The sequence below is a fragment of the Ixodes scapularis genome, unplaced genomic scaffold (assembly GCF_016920785.2).
Source record: "Ixodes scapularis isolate PalLabHiFi unplaced genomic scaffold, ASM1692078v2 PGA_scaffold0__279_contigs__length_252992795, whole genome shotgun sequence".
Lineage (NCBI taxonomy): Eukaryota > Metazoa > Arthropoda > Arachnida > Ixodida > Ixodidae > Ixodes > Ixodes scapularis.
The window spans coordinates 105,848,437-105,869,049 of record NW_024609835.1 but is presented as its reverse complement, the minus strand read 5'-3'; the positions used below and the strand labels follow the sequence as shown (position 1 = coordinate 105,869,049).

General features: G+C 43.3%; 1 protein-coding gene across 1 annotated transcript in view; it reads right to left on the bottom strand.

The window, feature by feature from the left end:
* LOC8027105 (methionine--tRNA ligase, cytoplasmic) overlaps positions 1-18,557 on the bottom strand; it is a 39,083-nt gene extending 20,526 nt beyond the window's left edge. The window contains exons 1-14 of the mRNA XM_029990976.4: positions 18,298-18,557; positions 17,714-17,804; positions 17,537-17,618; positions 17,305-17,442; positions 15,904-15,976; positions 14,797-14,912; positions 13,520-13,720; positions 11,970-12,070; positions 11,608-11,724; positions 11,299-11,502; positions 10,658-10,747; positions 10,370-10,556; positions 4,354-4,524; positions 418-631 (exon numbers count right to left, since the gene is read on the bottom strand). Of these exons, the coding sequence (XP_029846836.2) occupies positions 418-631; positions 4,354-4,524; positions 10,370-10,556; positions 10,658-10,747; positions 11,299-11,502; positions 11,608-11,724; positions 11,970-12,070; positions 13,520-13,720; positions 14,797-14,912; positions 15,904-15,976; positions 17,305-17,442; positions 17,537-17,618; positions 17,714-17,804; positions 18,298-18,400 (1,888 nt within the window). The 5' untranslated portion in view covers positions 18,401-18,557. The remainder of the gene's footprint in view (positions 1-417; positions 632-4,353; positions 4,525-10,369; positions 10,557-10,657; positions 10,748-11,298; positions 11,503-11,607; positions 11,725-11,969; positions 12,071-13,519; positions 13,721-14,796; positions 14,913-15,903; positions 15,977-17,304; positions 17,443-17,536; positions 17,619-17,713; positions 17,805-18,297) is intronic.
* Between the last annotated feature and the right edge of the window lie 2,056 nt (positions 18,558-20,613).

Genomic DNA, 20,613 nt, shown 5'->3' with positions numbered 1-20,613 from the left:
TAATTTCAACGATTCACTTCAATTAAGTTTCAAATTAATCAAGACACAGTAAAAAAATTTAAATCGTGACGTTACAGCAACTGTGGCCATCTAGTGCGTGCTACATGAGACCCAGGTGCGAGTGCATGCTTGAAATCCAGTTCAAAAAGCGGGGTGTCAAAGCGGTGGCGTAGCTCTGTAGTAATGCGCCCGTTTCACACGCAGTGGACACAAGGATTGAATCCCGAAAACACCGTGGCGACAGGCATTCTTTTTCCAGCATTTGGCGACATTGAAGACGAACGCCCTAATACGATGACAACTATGACGACTACGGACGTCGTTTCGAGGGGTGGAAAGAGGCCATAACGGCTATCGCCGTAAAAAGCAACGTATAACAGCAATGTGGAAGCAACAGGGTTGGCAGAGGTGACTCACCGACGGCAACGAGGTGGTCGACGGTGGTGTAGTGCTCGTGGGTGCCCAGCTGGGTCATGGGGAACACAATGCCGTGGAAGGGCACGTTGTCCTTGGCCATGAACTGGTACAGAGTCACCTGGTCCGGCTGCTTCCACCACAGCTCCCAGTCGGGCGTGTAGTTGGCCGTGATGGACAGGTAGCCGATCGGGGCGTCAAACCACACGTAGAACACCTGCCGTGCGGGGCACGAAACACCCGCTCCCTTTGATAAAGGTCCACCGGCAAGTGCCCGGAGGTTTACGGAAGCATGGGGCTTCCCCCACTCTTTTCTTTAGTCATGCGTGATGATGACGTGGGACTCAGAATATTTAACAAGTAAGGAGCCATCCGAGGCGCATCTTCATTGATAAGTATATCTGCGAATCATAAGTTTTCTGACAATCGAAGCACCAAAAACAGATTTAAAGAAGCTTTGAATAGAGGTGGAAAGCAAAAACAACCCAAGTGATTTCAGGTATCTCCAACATCCTGGTTCTCCGTGTCGATCCTTGAGTTGCAATTTTAGTTAGTTTATCTCGGCAAATACGTGACTTTGCAGTAAAAAGTCAACTGAGTGGTGCATTTTAGTGGCCACAGAAAGATTATGTCCATAATGCAGCTGAAGAAATCTCCCATCAGCAGTTCCTGAGAGTGCTGCACACACTATTCCCAAGCTGAAATGTACAACTTTGCAAGATGTACCCTTCCTGTCTATCTCGCCCTTTCTTCCTTGTTGTTTTGCGCTATTTTACTAATGATGAACGACCAACTAGCCCGCCAGCTCACCTTTTTGCAAGATGCAGATGACATATTGTTTCTATGCAAGATGTTTTCAGACAAAATCTTGTTTATGTTGAAAAACCTGTGCAGATTTTTCCACATCAAGGTTTATTTGTGGAAATTTTGCTCCGACTGATTTGTACATTGTTGTAAACAGATCAGCTTGGATTTTAGAATTGTACTTGAACACGAAGAAACAAAGGACAGGAGATGAAGCAAGAAAGGAGCCTCAAGTACAATTCTAAAGTGTAAGCTGATCAGTTACAAGTATGTACCAACACGCTCAACTCTGAATTGATTTGTACAAATCAATACTGCTTAAAGGGGTACTCCGCCGATTTTTGAGCTACCTCAACTAACTATATTTTCTGACTCCCCGGCCTTTACCCTTTCTGGTATGCTATTTAGTATCGTGAAATTCATAATAGTTATTGCGAAATTGGCAAATGAAAATCATGCAAAAACAAACATTCAAATATACCCGCCCTTTTCAGGGCCGTGACGTCATTGGAAGGTCAGCTTGCCAGTCGGGCGAGCAGTCTAAAAAATAGAAGATGTCAATCATTTTTTCCGTGATGGAGCGTGGGGACTGGAGCGAGCTTCCAAAGCATTCATTTGACACCATGAAACTGCTTCAAATCAGTTGGGAACAAATTCTACAGTCCAAAGAGTGAACCCCTGCACTTCCAATGACGTCACTTTTTCATTGTTGCCAGTAGAGACTTTCAGTTTGAAAAACACGGTGAGGACCAAAATTGTAAATTCAATAACTTCGCGAAAAAAAATTATTTTGACCTAATATTTGGGATACTATTTTGGCGATGTTGTTTGGCGAGTTTAGCAAAATTTCAAGCAAATTGGGGACCATGAAGAAATCGGCGGAGTTCCCCTTTAAAGGGCAACCCCGCTCAATTCTGAAGATTTCGGGATAATGAGTGATTTCGTATTAAAAAGTACTAGTAAATTGCGCTACGTCATTTGCTTCGTGAAAAATGGGATATGTATTTTAAAACCTAATTTTAAATACGAGCAGAAATCGAAACCGAAACTTCGGCTTCATCCGGCAACATTGGCCTCAAGCCGCCAAGAACACGGCTAACACTTAGTGCGAGATGTCACGTGACCCTCTACGCTACAACGGGCAGGATTGGGGCGAGCATGTGCCAGGCCCAAGTGTCGTCTGCACCGCACTCTTCACCACGCTTTGGTCTACGACATTGAAGATGTCCGCACAACCGCGGCGTTAGTCTGCGTACGTAGTGTCCATAGTGTCGACGAAACTCCGAGACAATATCACAAACGGTGAGACGACAACAGTGGTTGTGACGTGGAAGACAGCGATAACGGCGGGACCATGGCGGGGCGGCCGGACGGCTTTTGAGAAGCGCACTGTGCAGGCGCGTTACGCCAATCACGTGGACACCAATAAGCGCAGAGAGTAAATGTTGCTGACATCACCCATTACGCTTGCTCAGAGACGTAAAAACAAGCAAAAGGGGGCAATGGAGATGACGTTTAGCTCAATTTTGGCTACACCCGCGCCATAGCCCCGACTGCACTGTTGGTTGCGCCTCAACTTGTCCGCACTAATCAGCCGATTTCGGCAACTTGGCGGATTGCAAGTTTACCGGACCGTTTAAGAAACATTTAGACTAAACTACGTCGTAATATTTGATCTGTGGTTTTCCTAGCCGACACCGAAAAGGACTGCATTGTTTTTTTTTTCAAAAACAAAAATGAAGCAGAGTTGCCTTTTAAGGGGACACTGACAGGTTATTTATGCTTGCCAAGGTTTTTATTTATACATGACATATGAGAGCCCAGCTACCTAAAACACGATTTGTGACTCAAAATTTATTTTTTTTCCTCTGAGAAATTGTTGACCGAGAACTGGTTGGTTTGAGGCACGCTCACTCCCTTCTCCGTGGTCATGTGCCATTAAGACACTAAATATAATCAAAGTCGTCGGTCACCAAAAGCACACACAATATAAAAAAAAAAGAATAATTATTAAACCCATTTTTTGTGGCTTTTAAGAAGCTGCAAATACATTGATAAAAAAAAAAAAAGGAAGTCGCAGAATACCAGTAGCCCATGCACTGCGTAATTCACAATATGGCACCGTATTGCGAGATCACGAGAGCAATGCAGGAGTCGCAGGTCGGATGGCTGAAAGTCCCTAAGCGGCAGCGGCGGACGACGGGCGTGGGACCTCTACTTCAGAACTGTCGTTAACAATATTGGCAAATCTGTCTAGTTTCGAAAGATAAATGTTTTTACCGAATCAAAACAATTAGGACTTATTCCCTACGACGCGCCCGACCACCAAGCTGATTCGTACAAAGACGTCGCCGAGCCGTCGCCCCTTCTTCTGACAGAAGGCATTGCTCGTCTTACAAACATGAATTAGTAAGAGATTGAGAAACGCACAAACGTCAAGCACGAAGTGCATACTTGGTGCTGAACATGAATGCATACAATATCTTTACCAGGTGCGAATGTGGCCAATGCATGGTGCTGTCCGACTTTGAGCCTGGGGAGTGCCTTTACAGCAGGGAATTGGCAGCAAACTTTCTGATCTAGTCAACCGGCTGCATTACTGTGAACAAAGAGTTCCCCTCCGTGTGCTTGACCATTACAATGTTAATACTGTTGTCTGCTTTGTACAACCAAAAAACTAAATAAATAAATAAATGTGGTTGTGTGTAGTTACGTGACTTCCAGAGACTCTCTCCTCCTCTATTTTTCTCCCTCCTATCTGGTAGACATGTTGCATTACTCCGTGCTCTTTCAGTTTAGAGTAGTTGCATTTTTTGCCTTCGTTAAAAATATATGCGACTCTGTAGCAAAATATTGACTGGGCAGTCTTCCGACACCATATTAAATCGCCTGGCAAAAAGCTATAAATGTTTGGGTGGGTGTAACTGTCCCTTTAAAACATAAGTAGAAAAGCCCTCAATTACAAGCAATAACTTCTACAGCCATGAGCACACACAAAAGCAGCAATCGACTTGCCACAGCCACATTCCCTGACAACTAGGGCAGAACCAGCCAATCGGTCGTACGTATTATGACTCTTTTGTATCAGTGATTCAATGCCACACCCCAAGTGAGAAAGGCGGCACAAGAGGTCACCTTGTCCTTGTAGTCGTGGAGTGGCACAGGAGTGCCCCACTTGAGGTCCCGGGTGATGCAGCGGGGCTTGAGGCCGTCTCTGACCCAGGCATGCGTTATCACCTTCGCAGTCTGCGTCCACTCGTCCCCCTCAGTCTTTTTCCTGTACCACTCCCCAAAGGCCGGCTCCAGCTGCAAGAGCACACAGATGCACACATGTACAGAGCCAGTCACACCTGCGATCACCTGGTTTGGGCACTACAAGCTTACAGCCTCGTGCCACTAGCCTTTAGTGCAATGTATGTGTGTTGAGACCACCGATTAGACAAGCGCTAATGTGTCCAAACGCAGATAATTTTAGAGAGTAAAAGACATTATGCGGACACCCTAAGAACGGCCTCACTAACTCGTGTCGGGGTTATTCTAAGTAGCACCTCAATTCAATGCATTTTCAGAACCTAAGATAAAACGAGCAAGCCCCACGTTTTGGTGCTTGCAATATCCAGGCAGAATGACATTTCACAGCATATTGACATCACAATACAAACATGCGAGCTTATCAGTGCAGTTTTGCCGCGCCGACAGTACAAGAAAAGGTGTACGAGTCATACTTTTTTGTGAAAGTATGACTTATACTACTTCGGGTGTATACTTTAGGGTGTTTATTTACGACAAAAATTGGTGAATGTTTATCGGTGTTTATTTATTTCACCAATACCGGTGCTTTTCGGTGAATTCTCTCGTGCAGACGCTAAAAACGGTGATTATTGGGGGGAAAAAGTGTGAATGTAAACCACCGCTAAAGAAAAAAAAATTCCAAATTTTATTTACATCTTTTACACAACCTCTTTCACACTTGATTATTGTAGCATATGCATGCATACATTCCTAGGCTCGTGCCTGTCACTGACGCCCGCTCCTTCCTGTTGACGACGCGCAATTTCGAGGATGCCCGCTCAACATTTGCGGTGGACATGTGAAGTCCCAAAAAGTCCCACGAGGCTTGGGACTGTGTGAGGTAATTCACCTCTCGTATCGGTTTGGCCGATACGAGGGAAGGGGAAGAAGTGAATAAAGGGCTTTTTGCATGCCTGACTCCATGTTGAAAGCTTGCCCTTTTCCCACATCGAACATGGTGTCAGAAGTGGGATCGGAATACTACCTGTTTTAACCCGTCAGCTCGCAAACCAACCGGCTCCTCTTCAGACGCCGAAGCGACCGCTAAAGCGGCTGCTACGGGCAATATCTCGGGTCAACCTCAAGGTACGAAATTGGACACCAGGTACGCCATGGCATCGTTCCAGATAGATCCGCGTGAGCCTTTTTCCTTCACCACTCCTTATGAATGGCCCTCATGGAAGAAACGTTTTCTTCGGTACCGCACAGCCTCTGGATTGCAAGATGCAGCCGAAGACAAGTTGACACGCTCGTCTATTTGATGGGCACTCAAGCGGAAGATATCTTCAACACTTTCAAGCTAAGTAGAGAAAACGCCAAGAAGTTCGATGTCGTGCTAGCCCACTACGAAGCCTACTTTTTTCCAAAACGCAACATAATCTATGAAAGAGCACGATCCAACACCCGAACACAAGGGGAGAGTGAATCAGTGGAGGAATTTTCAACGGCCCTGCACACGTTAGCCGACACGTGCAACTTCGGCAAACTCGGAGAAGAACTAATCATAGACCGCTTGGTAGTAGGCCTGCAGGACAAGAAAGTTTCAGAAAAACTTTAGTTGGACTCGTCGTTAGACTTGATGAAGGCGCTCATGATCGCCCGTCAACATGAAACAGTCCGAACACAACAGAAAGAGCTACGTCCCACAGAAAGCCCAGAGTCAGTACACCACGTTCGCACTAGCAGATCATTTACAGTGCCACAAAAGGCTGCGGTCGCTTGGGATAGGACTTTGTCAAAACGTCACCAGCATGACGCCAAAAATCCAGAACGATCCTGCACCTGGTGCGGACACGCAACACACTCTCGGGCAAGTTGTCCAGCAAAAGACGCGGTGTGCAGAGGTTGTGGAAAAAGAGGACACTTAATGACAGTTTGTCGGTCGACGTCTTCTCTCAGGAATGTCACCGAGCAAGAAGAAGGATTTTTCTCAAAAGGACATTTGATGACGGCCTCAGGTCCAGCTATCCAAACAAGAAACGACGCTCAAGAGCCAGGATTCCTCGGCACAACGTCAAACACCCAAACTTCAAAGTGGGAACTAATGATACTGGTTGAGAACCACCCAGTACTATTCAAGGTAGACACCGGGGCAGACGAAACAGTAATCCCCTAAGACTTTTTTAGGAGTCTCTTCAAAGACCCTACTCTAAACCCGCCGAGACGCCAGCTTCAGGGGCCCGACGGAAGACGACTTCACGTCTTAGGCGTTGCAAACCTGAACCTCTCATTCAAAAACTACAGGAACGAAGAGGAAGTTTACGTCCTCCGAGGCCTCAAAACACCGCTTCTTGGAAGGCCAGCTATAGAAAAGCTCAAGGTTCTCCCAGAGATTTGCCAGGTGCGGAGCCTCTGCCCCGAGGAGGAGTTTCCCTGTCTTTTTGAAGGGCTCGGCACTATGAAAGGAGACTACGAGATAAAGCTAGCACCTGATGCAACGGCCTTTGCCCTGACATCGCCTCGCAGGGTGCCCCTGCCTCTTTTCAACAAGACAAAAATGGAGCTGGAGAGGATGCAACAACTCGGAGTAATTTCACCAGTGACAGAACCAGTGGCGTGGTGTGCACCGATGGTAGTGGTTCCTAACCCCTCAGGAGCCATACGTATCTGCGTTGACTTTACACAACTGAACAAGTACGTCCAGAGGGAATGGCATCCGATTCCATCAGTAGAACACACTTTGGGAATGCTCCAGAAAGCAACTGTTTTCTCGAAGATTGACGCCAACTCAGGGTTTTGGCAAATACCTTTAAGCAAGGACAGTAAAACCCTGACGACATTTATAACACCTTTTGGCAGGTTCTGTTTTAACAGGCTGCCGTTTGGAATTTCTTCGGCGCCAGAACATTTTCAAAGGAGGATGGCCAATGTTCTTTTAGGACTAGAAGAAGTTGCATGCTTATGGACGACGTCCTAATTTGGGGGTCCACACAAGATCAACACGATGGTCGTCTAAGAACAGTACTGGAGCGCCTCACTCAAGCTGGGATCACGCTAAACAAAGAGAAATGTCTCTTCAGCCTTACGAAGATTTCCTTTTTAGGACACCTGATCGAGAACAATCTGGTTCGTCCGGATCCAGCAAAGCTGCCTGCTATTCTGCAAATGCCAAGTCCCACATCAAAAAAGGAGTTACGCCGCATCATGGGAATGGCTACGTATCTTGCACGTTTTGTCCCCAATGGTGCACAGGTCTTGGAACCACTGTCATCGATGTTAAGCACAAAACATGATTTTGTGTGGAACCAACCTCAACAGCTTGCATTTGACCAGTGGAAAGCTATGCTTTCTTCAGACCCAGTTTTGGGTATCTATGATCCCATGAAAGAAACCGTTGTAAGTGCAGACGCATCAGCATACGGACTAGGTGCTGTCTTGCGCCAGAACGAGGGACAACGGTTCAAGGTAATTGCCTACGCGTCAAGGCTTATGACAGAGACCGAACGTTGATATGCACAAATAGAAAAAGAAGGCTTATCACTCGTGTGGGCCAGTGAAAAGTTTCGAGACTACCTTGTAGGAAGAGTCTTCACTCTCGAAACTGATCACAAGCCTCTCATCTCACTTTTTGGGTCCAAAGCACTCGATGACTTGACACCAAGGTTACAAAGAATGCGCATGCGACTCATGCGTTTCACGTATGCCATCGTCTATGTCCCCGGCAAGGATCTAACGGCAGCCGATGCTCTGTCAAGGTCTCCTATTTCACAATCGGAGCCTTTCGACCTCGAAAATGAGATCGATGGCTACATCAAACAAATCGTCTCCTCTATGCCGCTGACGTCATACAGTGTTCAGCAGGTCGCCAGTGAACAACAGAAAGACGGAGTATGCGCGCGGCTTCGTCAACTCATTCTAACAGGGTGGCCAAGAAGAAGAGATCTCGAGCAAGAGCTCAAACCCTATTGGGAAGATAAAGACAACATCCCACTCGTTGACGACGTAATGGTTCGTACCTCTAGAGTGATAATCCCTGAGAAAATGCGCGACACCGTCCTTCGCCAACTTCATGAAGGTCATTTCGGGATAGACAAATGCAAAGGACGAGCAAGGGATTCTGTTTGGTGGCCTAGAATTGACTCTGATATTGAGCGGCTCATCAAAAACTGTCACGTATGCCTCAAACAGAGTGTCAACCGCAAAATGCCTCTTCTGCAAACAGAATTCCCACAGCATCCCTGGGAAAGAATAGCGATGGATTTGTTCTTCTGGGAAGGAGCCTGGTGGCTAATCATAACTGAGGGTACCCAGAACTGGTCCGCCTTGGTGGTCTCTCATCGAGAACTGTGATCACCCATTGCAAGTCTATTATTGCGAGGCATGGGATACCGGACGTGGTGGTATCCGACAACGGACCCCAGTTCGCTAATCGCGAATTTGATGAATTCGCAAAAGATTACGGTTTTCGCCACATCACTTCCAGTCCAAGGTACCCTCAAAGCAATGGAATGGCAGCGAAGCTGCGAAGCTGCGGACAAAATAATAAAGTCGTCCCTGAAGAAAACAGAAGACCCGTACAAGACCCTACTCGCTTACAGAACGAGTCCATTGAAAAATGGATACAGTCCGGCAGAACTTCTGATGGGCAGGAGGTTACGAACAAATCTCCCAGTCTCGTCTAGCCGCCTCGTTCCCTGCCTTCCAGATCTCAACAACGTAAGAAAATTTGAAATGTCTCAGCGACAGAAACAAAAAGAAGACTTCGACTGCCGGCATGGCGTCCGAGACTTAGTCGACTTGGACGAGGGAACTGACGTGTGGGTAGTCGACCTGCAACGACAAGGAGTAGCCCAAAGCAGTGCAAATGAACCCAGATCATACTGGATCGACACTGACGCCGGAGACTCTATCTGCAGAAACAGAACACACCTGATTCCCTTACCCAGTCAGGCTTCTGGATCAGAACTACAGGTACCCGAGAATGTGCGAGAAGCCGATGCTGATTCACCAGAGGCTGGGCCTCATTGCGCCGATGGCGGCCACGTTCACACAAAAAGTGGAAGATGTGTTCGAGCACCAAAGAGGTATCAAGAACAATGAACGATGCAGGTGTGACTTAGAGGGAGAAAGGGGTGAGTGTTTGTTGTGAGACTTAGGAGGGGAGATGTGTGATTGGTTGTTGGTGTGAGACTTAGTAGGGGAGATGTGTGAGGTAATTCACCTCTCGTATCGGTTTGGCCGACACGAGGGAAAAGGAAGAAGTGAATAAAGGGCTTTTTGCGTGCCTGACTCCATGTTGAAAGCCTGCCCTTTTCCCACATCGAACAGGGACAGCTATTGGCCAGCTGTGACTGGCCTCTCGGGCCACTGATAGTGAAAAACATGGGAACAAAGCTAGTGTCTTCCAAGAGTCCAAGACCACGTCGGTCACAAAAGAAAGACAGGTAAAGTGCATGATTCCGGGAAACATAATGTGTTTGATGGATGCTTGCGTAAAACATACCTTTTTTGTGAAAAAGAAGAAAAAACATATTGCTAAAAAAAATTGTTTAGAAACCGGTGTTTTTTTTTGTTTTGAACGATTTTTATTTTTGTCATTGGCGTGTTTTTGGGGGGTTTTTTGGTTAAAACTGGGAGGTATTCAGGACTTTTTCGGTGAAAAGAAAACCAGTGCTTGATCAAAAATATTTTTAAAAGAAACGGTGTTTTTTGGTTTTAACCGATTTTGTATTTTCGACACCGGTGGATGTTTATCGGTGTTTTTCGGTTAAAACCGGAAAAAATACAGTCTACTTATACTACACCAACTTTTTGTGAAAACAACCGTTTATAGGGAGTGCGACTTGTAGATCAAAAACTTTGGTACTTAATTAATTGGACGAATCTTCGAGACCTAGAATGAGAAGGGCGAGCACTGCACCTTGGGCAGGTCTAAGAAGAGGTGTCTGGACGTCTTGAGGACTGGGGGTTCCTTACAGAGCTTGCAGCGTGCTTGCTTAAGCTCGGTAGGGTTGATGAGTTTGGAGCAGAGGTCGCACTGGTCGCCCCGGGCGTCCTCATATGCACAGAAGGGGCAGGTGCCCTCCACAAACCTGTCAGCCAGAAACCTGCAGAAAGCGCACATTCGCGTGAGTGCGGCTACATACACAGTCGTGTCGATAGAAGCCGAATTCTAGCTCGGCGTCATGCAGGAAGCATGAAATCTAACCTTTCACAGCGGTTGCAGAAGAGCTGTTCAACTACTTCTTCACGCATGTACTGGTTCTTGTGCAGTTTCAAGAAGATATCTTGGGCAATCCTGAAATGAGAAGCAACTTCATATAGAGTGAGTTACAGAAAGAACTAGTAGTGCAAGAGATGATGATGCAAAGAGCATAAATATATTACACATATGGGTGCAGGAAAGGGTTCTGACAAGCTGAATTTATAAACTTCACTTTCCACTGTTTTAAGGCAACGAAATGGTTATCCACTGTCACTGTCAGGCAAATTGGGCAGCAAGTTCTTCGTCAAAATGTTGACTTTAAGAGTGCTCACAATGACAAGTAAATCCCCAACAAGTCTGATAAACAGTTTCCCTAAAACCCTCCATACAAAACAAAAACTTCCGGCTCAAAACTGACCCCAACCTAATTTAACTAATTTTTCATTTATTTTTTAATAACAGACTAGGCCATGTGAACGAGAACATGAGGTAACACAACCACAGCTTAGTAACTACCTTCCTATCTTATAGATGTGAGCCCACATTACCAAAGAAACATCATTAAATTTCCATAACAACCCACCTTCCATAACATCAAAGCTTGAAACTATAAGCTAGTTCAAAATCAATATCCCCGTTCTCACTTGGTCTGTTGCTCCGTGGTGGTCCTTCCGAAGTGATCAAAGGAGATGTTGAACCACTTGTAAATGTCCGCATGAAGCTTGTTGAAACGGTCGCAGATTTCTCTGGGAGTAATGCCCATTTCCAGGGCCTTGGTTTCCGTGGCTGTGCCATACTCGTCAGTGCCACATACGTACAGCGTGTTCCAATTCCTGAGTCTGCAGTACCTGTTATTGCACAAAGGACCAGTTCGGGAGATCAGCATGCAAGCTTCGGAGACATGGGCCAAGCCACAAAAGCACAACTGGAGCAAGGGTGGAACTTGTTGTTACCTTGCAAAGACATCCGCACTTAACACGGAGCCCACAATGTTTCCAAGGTGAGGCACGTTGTTGACATATGGCAGGGCGCTTGTGATCAAAACATTCCTTTCCCCTTTTTTTGGCAGGCTGGAACAGAAAACAAGTATCATCTTTGCTTTTTACAACTCTTTTCCAATAATTAAGAAACAACAATTTATAATTTTGAGGGAAATATTTATTCACACAGAGACCTATGACATTACTTAAGAATATGGAGAAGGGGCTTCACACAGAAATTAGTGACTTGTTTTAGAAAGAAATGCGAGCAAAACCAAAATCAAACAAATTTTCTGTGCTCGAAGAATATTAAAAGTCAAACTAAATGCACATACATGGGACAAGGCTTTTTCTTGAGCTCTTTTGCCAGGTTCTTTGGATCATTCCAGGCCAAAAAGGCTTTTCCAACCTCAGCAGCACTCAGCTCTTTTTCTTCCTTCAGAGAGAATGAATATAAAACACAGTTATTTCTCTAGAATAAATAGCAATGGCACCATATGTGTTCAGGCCAGAGCGCGTTATTCAAATATATAAAAGAAAAAAAAGAGGTGAAATTTTACTCTACAACGTAAGAAACATCTTGCTCTCATATATACCTTTGAGTCTCATGTGGCCTTCATGTCTACGATATAGAACACTCTAGAAATACCAACTGCTACACAAATGAACTTGGGGGTTTTAGCCAATAATACATCTTCATAATCTCCTAAGCTTTTATTGCATCCACAGTCTAGGTTACATCTAGTGAAACCCCTCTTAAAGGGACCATGAAGACGATATGGCAGTTCCTGCACATCCCAACCAGCCTTTCAACTAACAAAACCTTTCTGCACTTGCACCTTCAAAACTGAAGATTTGTGCACGAATGTGTGGGAACGAGGACATCAATAAATGCCCCTGTGCAAGCCCAAGACTCCATCGCTTTTACGCCGAGCTTCCTTGAGCAGGACCATACTTGTATCACGTCTTGGATTAATAAAGTTGATGGTGTCCACGTTAAGCCTGTTACGGTGTTCTGTCTCAATTGGTGCATAACAGCGACATGCAAGAATTATTGCTCTTCGTAACGCAACAGCACAGCTCGCAACACGATTAGCAATCAACGATGCCAACAAAAAATAAGGTCCGTACAGACAGACGCATTTAAATGCGTTTGACTGCATTGCGTCGACAAATGGCCACTAGTCACTGGGTCAGCCATGCTTCCTGTAAAGTGGGGCAACCAATTCAAGGAGTAGCTTGGCAAGCGACATCGAATCACGAATGTCCTGGCAACTCGCAATCGCAATCATCGATCTCTATGTGGTCGCGACGCGGTACAACGCCCTCAAACCACCAAGCATTGTTACAGCTCACAGCACCATTTACGCTTATGACAAGTAAATTCTACCGAAACCGACTGTTCCCCGTTGACGTCACCTCAATTTTAAGAGAGGTTGCAGGGCGGGAAATCCGAACATCAGTTTCGGTTTTCTTGATTTACTTTTATACAAACTAATAAGCCTCATAGAACTGTATAAAAAGATTGAGCTCATTGCCAGGTTCTAGAGTGTTTGAAAACACCCTTTTCTAAATACAGCTCAAAATCGTCTCCAAGCTAGAGAGAGTCTAGGCATGAAAGCAGCACAAACTGGCAACTAAAACTTGAAAAAAGAATGTCAGAAGTGGCAGAATACATTTCACTAAGGCTTGGCGAGAGGTCGGATTCCACTCCGCATGCTCCAGGGACCGTCAAGGAGATTCCTCGACAGCACCTGGAGATTAGAGCCCTAATGCCAGAAGTATTATTGGACAATAACAAACAGGTCAAAACAAGTTACTCCAAGCAAAACCCAAAGCTAACTGATCAATTTCAATGTCTAAAACAAAAATACAAAGAACTTACTTCTAGCTTTATTTCTGGACTGGCTTCACCATTGGCCTCAACTTTCGCTTTCACCTTCATTGGAGATGTCAGCTTCACCGGAGATGTCAGCTTCACCGGAGATGTCAGCTTCACCGGAGATGTCACTTTCACCGGAGATGCAGCTGCTGGTTTAGAGGAAGGTGCTTGGGGCAGACTTGTGGTCAGGCATGTTAAAGATTCCTGCAGTAGAAGGCAAAAATTTAATTTCTCAGAGTGAACTAAAGGGGCTCTTTTGTTTGAGAAATTTTTTTTTAACAGTCACTATGAAGAAAAATATTGTAGCAATTTTAAAATCAATGTTTAATTTATGTACGATGAAATCACCCAATAAACACTACCATCCTGAATGAGGAATCTACAGAAAAATCGGGGGTTGTATCCTATTTGGATAAGGGCTGGGCATTGATCAAAATTTTAACCCCATCAATAACTAAACCTTAGTCCATTAATTCATTGATTAATCGGTTGCATTGACTTTCAGGCATAGTATCTAAAGACTGCCAAAATTGCCCTTCTTTTCTATTTCTTGCTACGTGATCCATTTCGAAATGCGCCACCTCATTTGAAACTTGAACGCTAAGAAAACATAGGCAAACCACTTTAAAAATAAAAAAAATTTACATTATTTTTAAACCTGATAACCAATTTGGATTTTATTTATAGGGAATGCTAAAGCATTTCTCTGTGGGATACAATAATGCTGCCTCCTAAATACATAAATGTGCCCTAATAGTAAAGCTAGTGTTTTCACTTTCTCCACGAAATGTCCAATTTTAAACTCAACCGATTAACCATTTAAATAAAGTTTATTGTGATCAAAGTATTAACTGATTAATTAGAAGGTTAATTGATCAATTTCCCAGCCCTAATTTGGATCAATGTCATAAGCAAGGCTCTTGAAGATGAACAAGCTGATAGAAGTTTGCAGAATAAACATTTAAAAGAATAACATTTCTGCAATAACACTAATTTGGAGATAACTGAGTTGCAATCTTTGCAATTTTGTTTCACCTCCAAAATAGGAATTGCAATCAAACAAAGTACACACTGTGCATTATTTCTCAAATTGGGCATTTCCCACATTACAAAAAAAAAAAAAGGTGCCAAGCGGGAAATAAATGCTCTTTAGCCTTTCAAAGTAATCTAAACACATCTATATTGATTTGTCCAAATGCAAAATGTTTGGTTCCTAGGTTAAACAAAAAAACAGTATCTGGAATGAGTAGTTATCATGGAGGAATGGGACTTGCACTCACTTTGAAGGCAGCAGAATCACTCTTGGAGAGAATGTGCCTGGCTCCTGTCACAAAACACTCATTCTTCTCCAGCTTTTCAAACCACGACACCAGAGGCCTGAATGGTGCTACTAACTCTGAAATCAGAAATATATATGACAGTGTCTTACTTAGCTAGATAAGACTAAAAATATCTTAGCTCAAGAGCCTATTTGTAGGTTTCTGAATTTTCAGAGTTCATACATTGGTAAAGTTGGAGAGCTTTCAAACTAAGACACAGGTGCTGGGATTGCTTGAATTTCCCAGCCTCTATTTCCAAAGTTAAAGTTGGCTTCCAAAAGGGCAGCATGAACCTTCAGTATATTGATTTTGTCCTTAAACTCTATCCCATAGTTCCAAGTGTTTTCCGTAAGATAGGTATCACCTGCTTTCTCAGGGTTTTTTTTTGTTTTTTTTTTAATGTTTTACAATGATCTTTATATGCTCTTGTATGTGCAGGATCTATACTGTTGAGACCAGTTATAACGAAGTCGGTTATAACGAAACAGCGGCTACAGCAAAGCGATCACGATTTCCGATTCCCTTTTGCACATTGTTATAACCCAAGTCGATTATAGCGAAATAGCGGATATAGCGAAGTGATTTCCGATTCCCGTTGACTTCGTTATAACCGGTTTCGACAGTAGTATTCACCAAAAAAGGCATAGGGGACTATAGACTTTTTGTCTATAGTCCCCTATGCCCAGCTGTTTAAAATGGTAAAGACACAGAACCAGAGTTATCTGTTATAAAAGGAACAAAATAACAAATATTTTAAACAAAATGGTGGTCACAAGCCAAACACCTTAGGTCGATAAATGGACAGGAGAGTTTATGATCAGGCATCGATGAAACCAAATTACAACATTCGGCTAAAATTTAAGTGTTTACAATGTTCACTGGGTTTTTGTCTCGAATATCAGAAACAAGCCAAGTGAGTTGCTGCTTCTCAGCACCAAAAATTGTGAGTTGCAGCTTGAAATCATTGTTTTATGTTTGACCTTGCTCCTAGATCTTCGGTTTCAGTGTTATGTTCCTTTTATTTGCTCTTTGTCGTTATAAAGAAGCTTGGAGAGCACTTCTAGTTACCAGCAAAGAGGGCACCCTCAGCACGAAGTGGGTACAGTGCAGACCACACAATCACATCGCTGAATCCAAAGCCCTACACGGAGGTAAAATTTCAGGTAAGAAATACCACATGATGACATTTGTCCAAATTCCATCTCCTGTCAAAGTGAAAAGTGGGTCTTTGTACAATATCTTCCTAACATCTTTATGAACAGTACAAAAGTAAACACACTGTCTTGCTTTTCACTGTACTTTCTGTGTGTGCTAATTTAAGGAGAAGCTGGATGTTCTCATTTTTATTTTTATTTTGGCCGTGAAAACAAAATACCTACTTCCAGCTTATAATTACATATTTAGTGAGAATGGCTGCTGCTAAAATCAAGTTTTTAATTTTTTTTTTTTAAAGCTTTTGAGGGGAGCAAAGAAATGTTAGGGAGCTACAAAGTAAGGTATGCAGATTCTAAATCCTTACTTCATAAAGAAAGCTCATAAATTCCTTTGACAACACCTTTCATAAGTCTTTACAATGATTATGACTTTTGACAGATTTATTTTTATGACCAAATGATTGGATTCAGAGGAAATGTAACTTTAATTTGGCCAGATATTTGCACAATCTTGCCATTCCATGCTGACCTTTATGCATCTGCAAATTAGAAAAGGGTCCTATCTTTGATTTAAAATAACACAGCAAAAGTATTGTGGAGAAAAGCAAACATACAAGGCAAAACATTAAACAGCCTAAAAATCAATTTATGGTATCATTAACAAATGTACCACTGTACATATGTTAATACCGTATCAGGGATAGGCAACACATTTAAAAAATCTGTTCTCAATTCCTAAACTAAAAATTCAAGAAAATTGTAGCTTACACTGACTGAAGCTGAAGGCATCAATGCAAAATACAAATAAAAATGCATATTTGATGTCACTGTTGTGTCTACAATACTTATATGTCTAAGGACACATAGCAATGGCTATAAAAAATAACAAGAATGTTTCTGAAGTTATTTACATTTATTCATATCGTGAAATGCAAGCAAGTCTGAACCAATGAATTATTATTGTTATTTTTGTTTATAGCCAATGGTAAGCCATAACCTCCCATTACATTAAAAAAAACAAAAAAAACTGACTACTGAAATCAAGAATTTTACATTGACGCGCAACTAAGTACTTTCGTTTGCATACCTAAAATGCATATGTAAACATTCACAAAATCAGCAAGAATTTTGAAAAGTGGGCCAGGGAGTCAAGGGCCCCTCCATGTTACTCTATATTATCTTATCCACCAGGAGCTAAAGAAGTCAAACATGACCTTGCTACCCATATCTTTCTAGTGACCCACTTCCTGAATTGGCTTTTGTGGCTTGTTACAAACTCAAAGCCATCCCATTTCGGTGAAGGTTACATCTTTACCTGCGTTCCCCTGGATAACGTGGAATGTTTCGACAGGTGACTGTCCAGGAATTTCAAGAGACTCTTCAACAACGCTTTTACAGCAATATCCGCTTTTCCATGCAGCAACGTTTCCAAGAGCACGGTCACAACCGCAGGCTGGAAAAGCAACGTGTGCGTCAATTCACTATCTGCATGCAAACTCATCAAAGTTGTCAAGAGGGGTCGGTTACACCGAAATCGCAAATCTCACCTGCAATTTGACAGCCTCCCACTCGCACCATTCTTCGTCCGATAAGTCGAGCTCATTTTTTCCACTCCTTTCCCATAAAAATCTGAAAGTTTAAAGTGCCATATATATATATATATTTTTTTTTATTATTATTATTATTTTTTTTTTTTTTTTGAGCAATTGCGCGAGGACGTTTACCTGCATATGGCATTCGAGTTGAACAGGTATGTTCCGTTGTCGAGCTCAAGCACCGGCAGTTTTCGGCGTGTTAAGAACGGCACCACCTTATCTGGCAAAAACAAGAAGGGGGGAACATGCCCAGCTTTTAGTTATCGCGTTTACACCAACATGACGCAAGGACGCATTGTTCCGTGTTGGTGACGCGCTCCACCAAACTGCTTCGCAGAAAGCAATCGGCACATCAAGAGTCCTAAGATATTCATTACCGACATGTATTAATGTCCGGCCCTTGTGTACCCCGCAACAAAGCGTTTTTTTTTTTTATGCAAACCGAGGGAGCCGAGATCGCGCGCAAGCTACACGTGTCATGGCCGAGCTCGAATGAATGGGGGTTAACTTGCGTCACCATTTTTAGAAATGCGGTACAGGACGGAGTAAACATGTGTGAAGTCTACATTTTATATAAAACACAACAGGAATTAAGTGATGACTGTATTTAGTTAAACAAAAATAAACGATGAAATCGTGGACGTGGGCGGGCTCGAATTTGGGCTACCGAAAAGTTTGGTACCCGATCTCCCTGTACGGAGTTGTCCGCTTACCTTTCGGGTTCACGACGCACCTCTCGACGACCTGGTTCGTCGCTTCGAGTGTAATGGCAGTTTTGATGCCGTAAAAATTGTGTTCACAGTCGAATAACTTCATCCTGTCGAAAAGCTCGTCGGAGAAGGCGACGACCGCGACGACGAAGACCAACAACGAAAAGGCAGTTACTGCTCAATGCTCATAGAGAGGGGCCGAGTGGCACACACGGCTCTGGAGTGGCATGGAGGGGATCTGGCTGCTCTCTCTGCTCACAGCTGCTCGTAGGTCAGCTAGCGCCCCCTATTAGAGAGAGATGTCAATAAAATGGGCGGTTATTTTAAACGGGGGACGTTGCCTGCATATTCCTTATCCAGCGCTTTGCAGCTCTTCTAGTGGTACTTAAGTAGTTCAATCACTCTTGTCTTGTTTGACTGCTTATTGACAAAACAAATAAAACCAAACAACAAACATCGGCAAATGAGCATTGTTTGGGGGTATATTTGAATTGACAGCGCACTTCTTAGCTCTGCGTTTCCGCCTTTTATACAGGTGGTTTTGAAGGTACGGAAATAATATTTTCTAGATGTTGATTTTTTTTTCAGTGATGTCATACCTCTGAAATTATTTTAAACGGCTCAGGGGATGAATATCTTTGTAAAACGTAAGCGCTTATGCCGTAATTATCTGAAAGCCAATAAATCAAGCCGCTCCACCGCGGTTCCAATCCACGTGTTTGCTTTTCCACGCGGCACGTCGTGTACTGAAAAAACTTATATGAATGTATTTCAGATATGTTTATTGGACTCATTGCAAATTTTGATATGGAAGCCGTATAAGTTATTATTTAAGATGAACTTGTAGGCTGCATAGTAGTTGGCATATGTTTCATATCAGTTCTCATATGTCGCATATCTGTTTTGGGGTATTTTCATATCAGTTTCATATGTCACCTATCGGTTTTCGGATAATTCATACCAGTTTCTTATGTCACATATCAGTATTTTTGGATATTTTATATCAGTTCTTATATAGATTCACGTGATTTTTTTTTTTTTTTTTTTTTTTTTTTTTCAAGAGGGCTACTACACCGATTTTGAAGGGAGTTACGGCTAGCAAATTTGCCTCAATAAATGGCAAAATTTTTGCCGGGAGCTAAGCCTTTTCAAGTCAAAATGAATGTTTCCGAGTGTCATGCACAAAACAGGGAACGGAAGATGTCTTCCTCAATTTTTAAAATCATAAGTTTTCAGAGCCAGAAGAATTATAAATCAGTGCGGTCATTGCGGACATCCTTCAAAAACGGAGGGTGTTTGCCTCACTTCTCCGTAGCATCATTCCGACTCGCTTTTGACATCCCTCTAAAAGCGAGGGTGCGATCCATGCAACACCACTGAAAGGGTGTAACCATGGGTGTAAGTCTCTGAAACTCCCTTTTTGTTCCCTTAAAGGTGTAGATTACAGTTGTATGCCAGCTGAAGCGGCCCGTCTTAGCCCGTTTTCGGTTACTGTAGCCATTCAGCTTTATGTATTTTTGAGCTCTGTCGGCCGCCATTTTCCCATGAAAAATTTCAGAAAATCACTGAGAACTTTTGAATGAGAAAACGGAAAGCTCTGAAACTTCGGCATTTGGTTCGGACCGCTAGAGCTGCATTTGGGCAGAGAGTAAGCGTTCGGCAATGTGTATAGTTTATTAATTAAAGACAAAAAAAAAGAAGTTGTTTTGGGGGTTATCTTGTACCTTTTTCTCTGACCTTCCAATGGTACATGCAGGGGGATTCCCCAGGAATTGAATTGGGGGGGGGGGGGGGGGGGGGGGGGGGGGGGGATTACTGGGAATATGCCGCTTTTATGTGTATATGTCTACTGTTATTGGTGCTCCGCGGCGTTACCTACAGAACCGCTGTCAATTTGCTAAAGCTAATAACACTGTATCATATATAGCAGGTGTAAAATATGTCCCACAAGGCCCTATTTTAGGCCCTTTGATATTAAACATTATTGTCATAAAACATTATTAGAGTCAATGGCAAACATCTCTCTTGGTGAATTAGCTGTATGACCCCAGTTAAATAAACTGCAACTAAATTCCAAGGAAACCAATTTTATAATTTTTTGCAGCAATAAACATACAGGATAATAATTGCATAACTTTACATTTTGAAAATACAGTTCTGGAGCAAGTTCACGAACAATTTTTTTAGGTGTCTTGTTTAACCAGGAGGTAGGCATCGACGTTTCGGCAGTGGCACAAACGTCGACGCCTGCCCGCTAAGCCCCCCGTTTCATTTTATCACCAATCTTTTGCACGACTTCCTTGCGTGTAAATTTGTTAT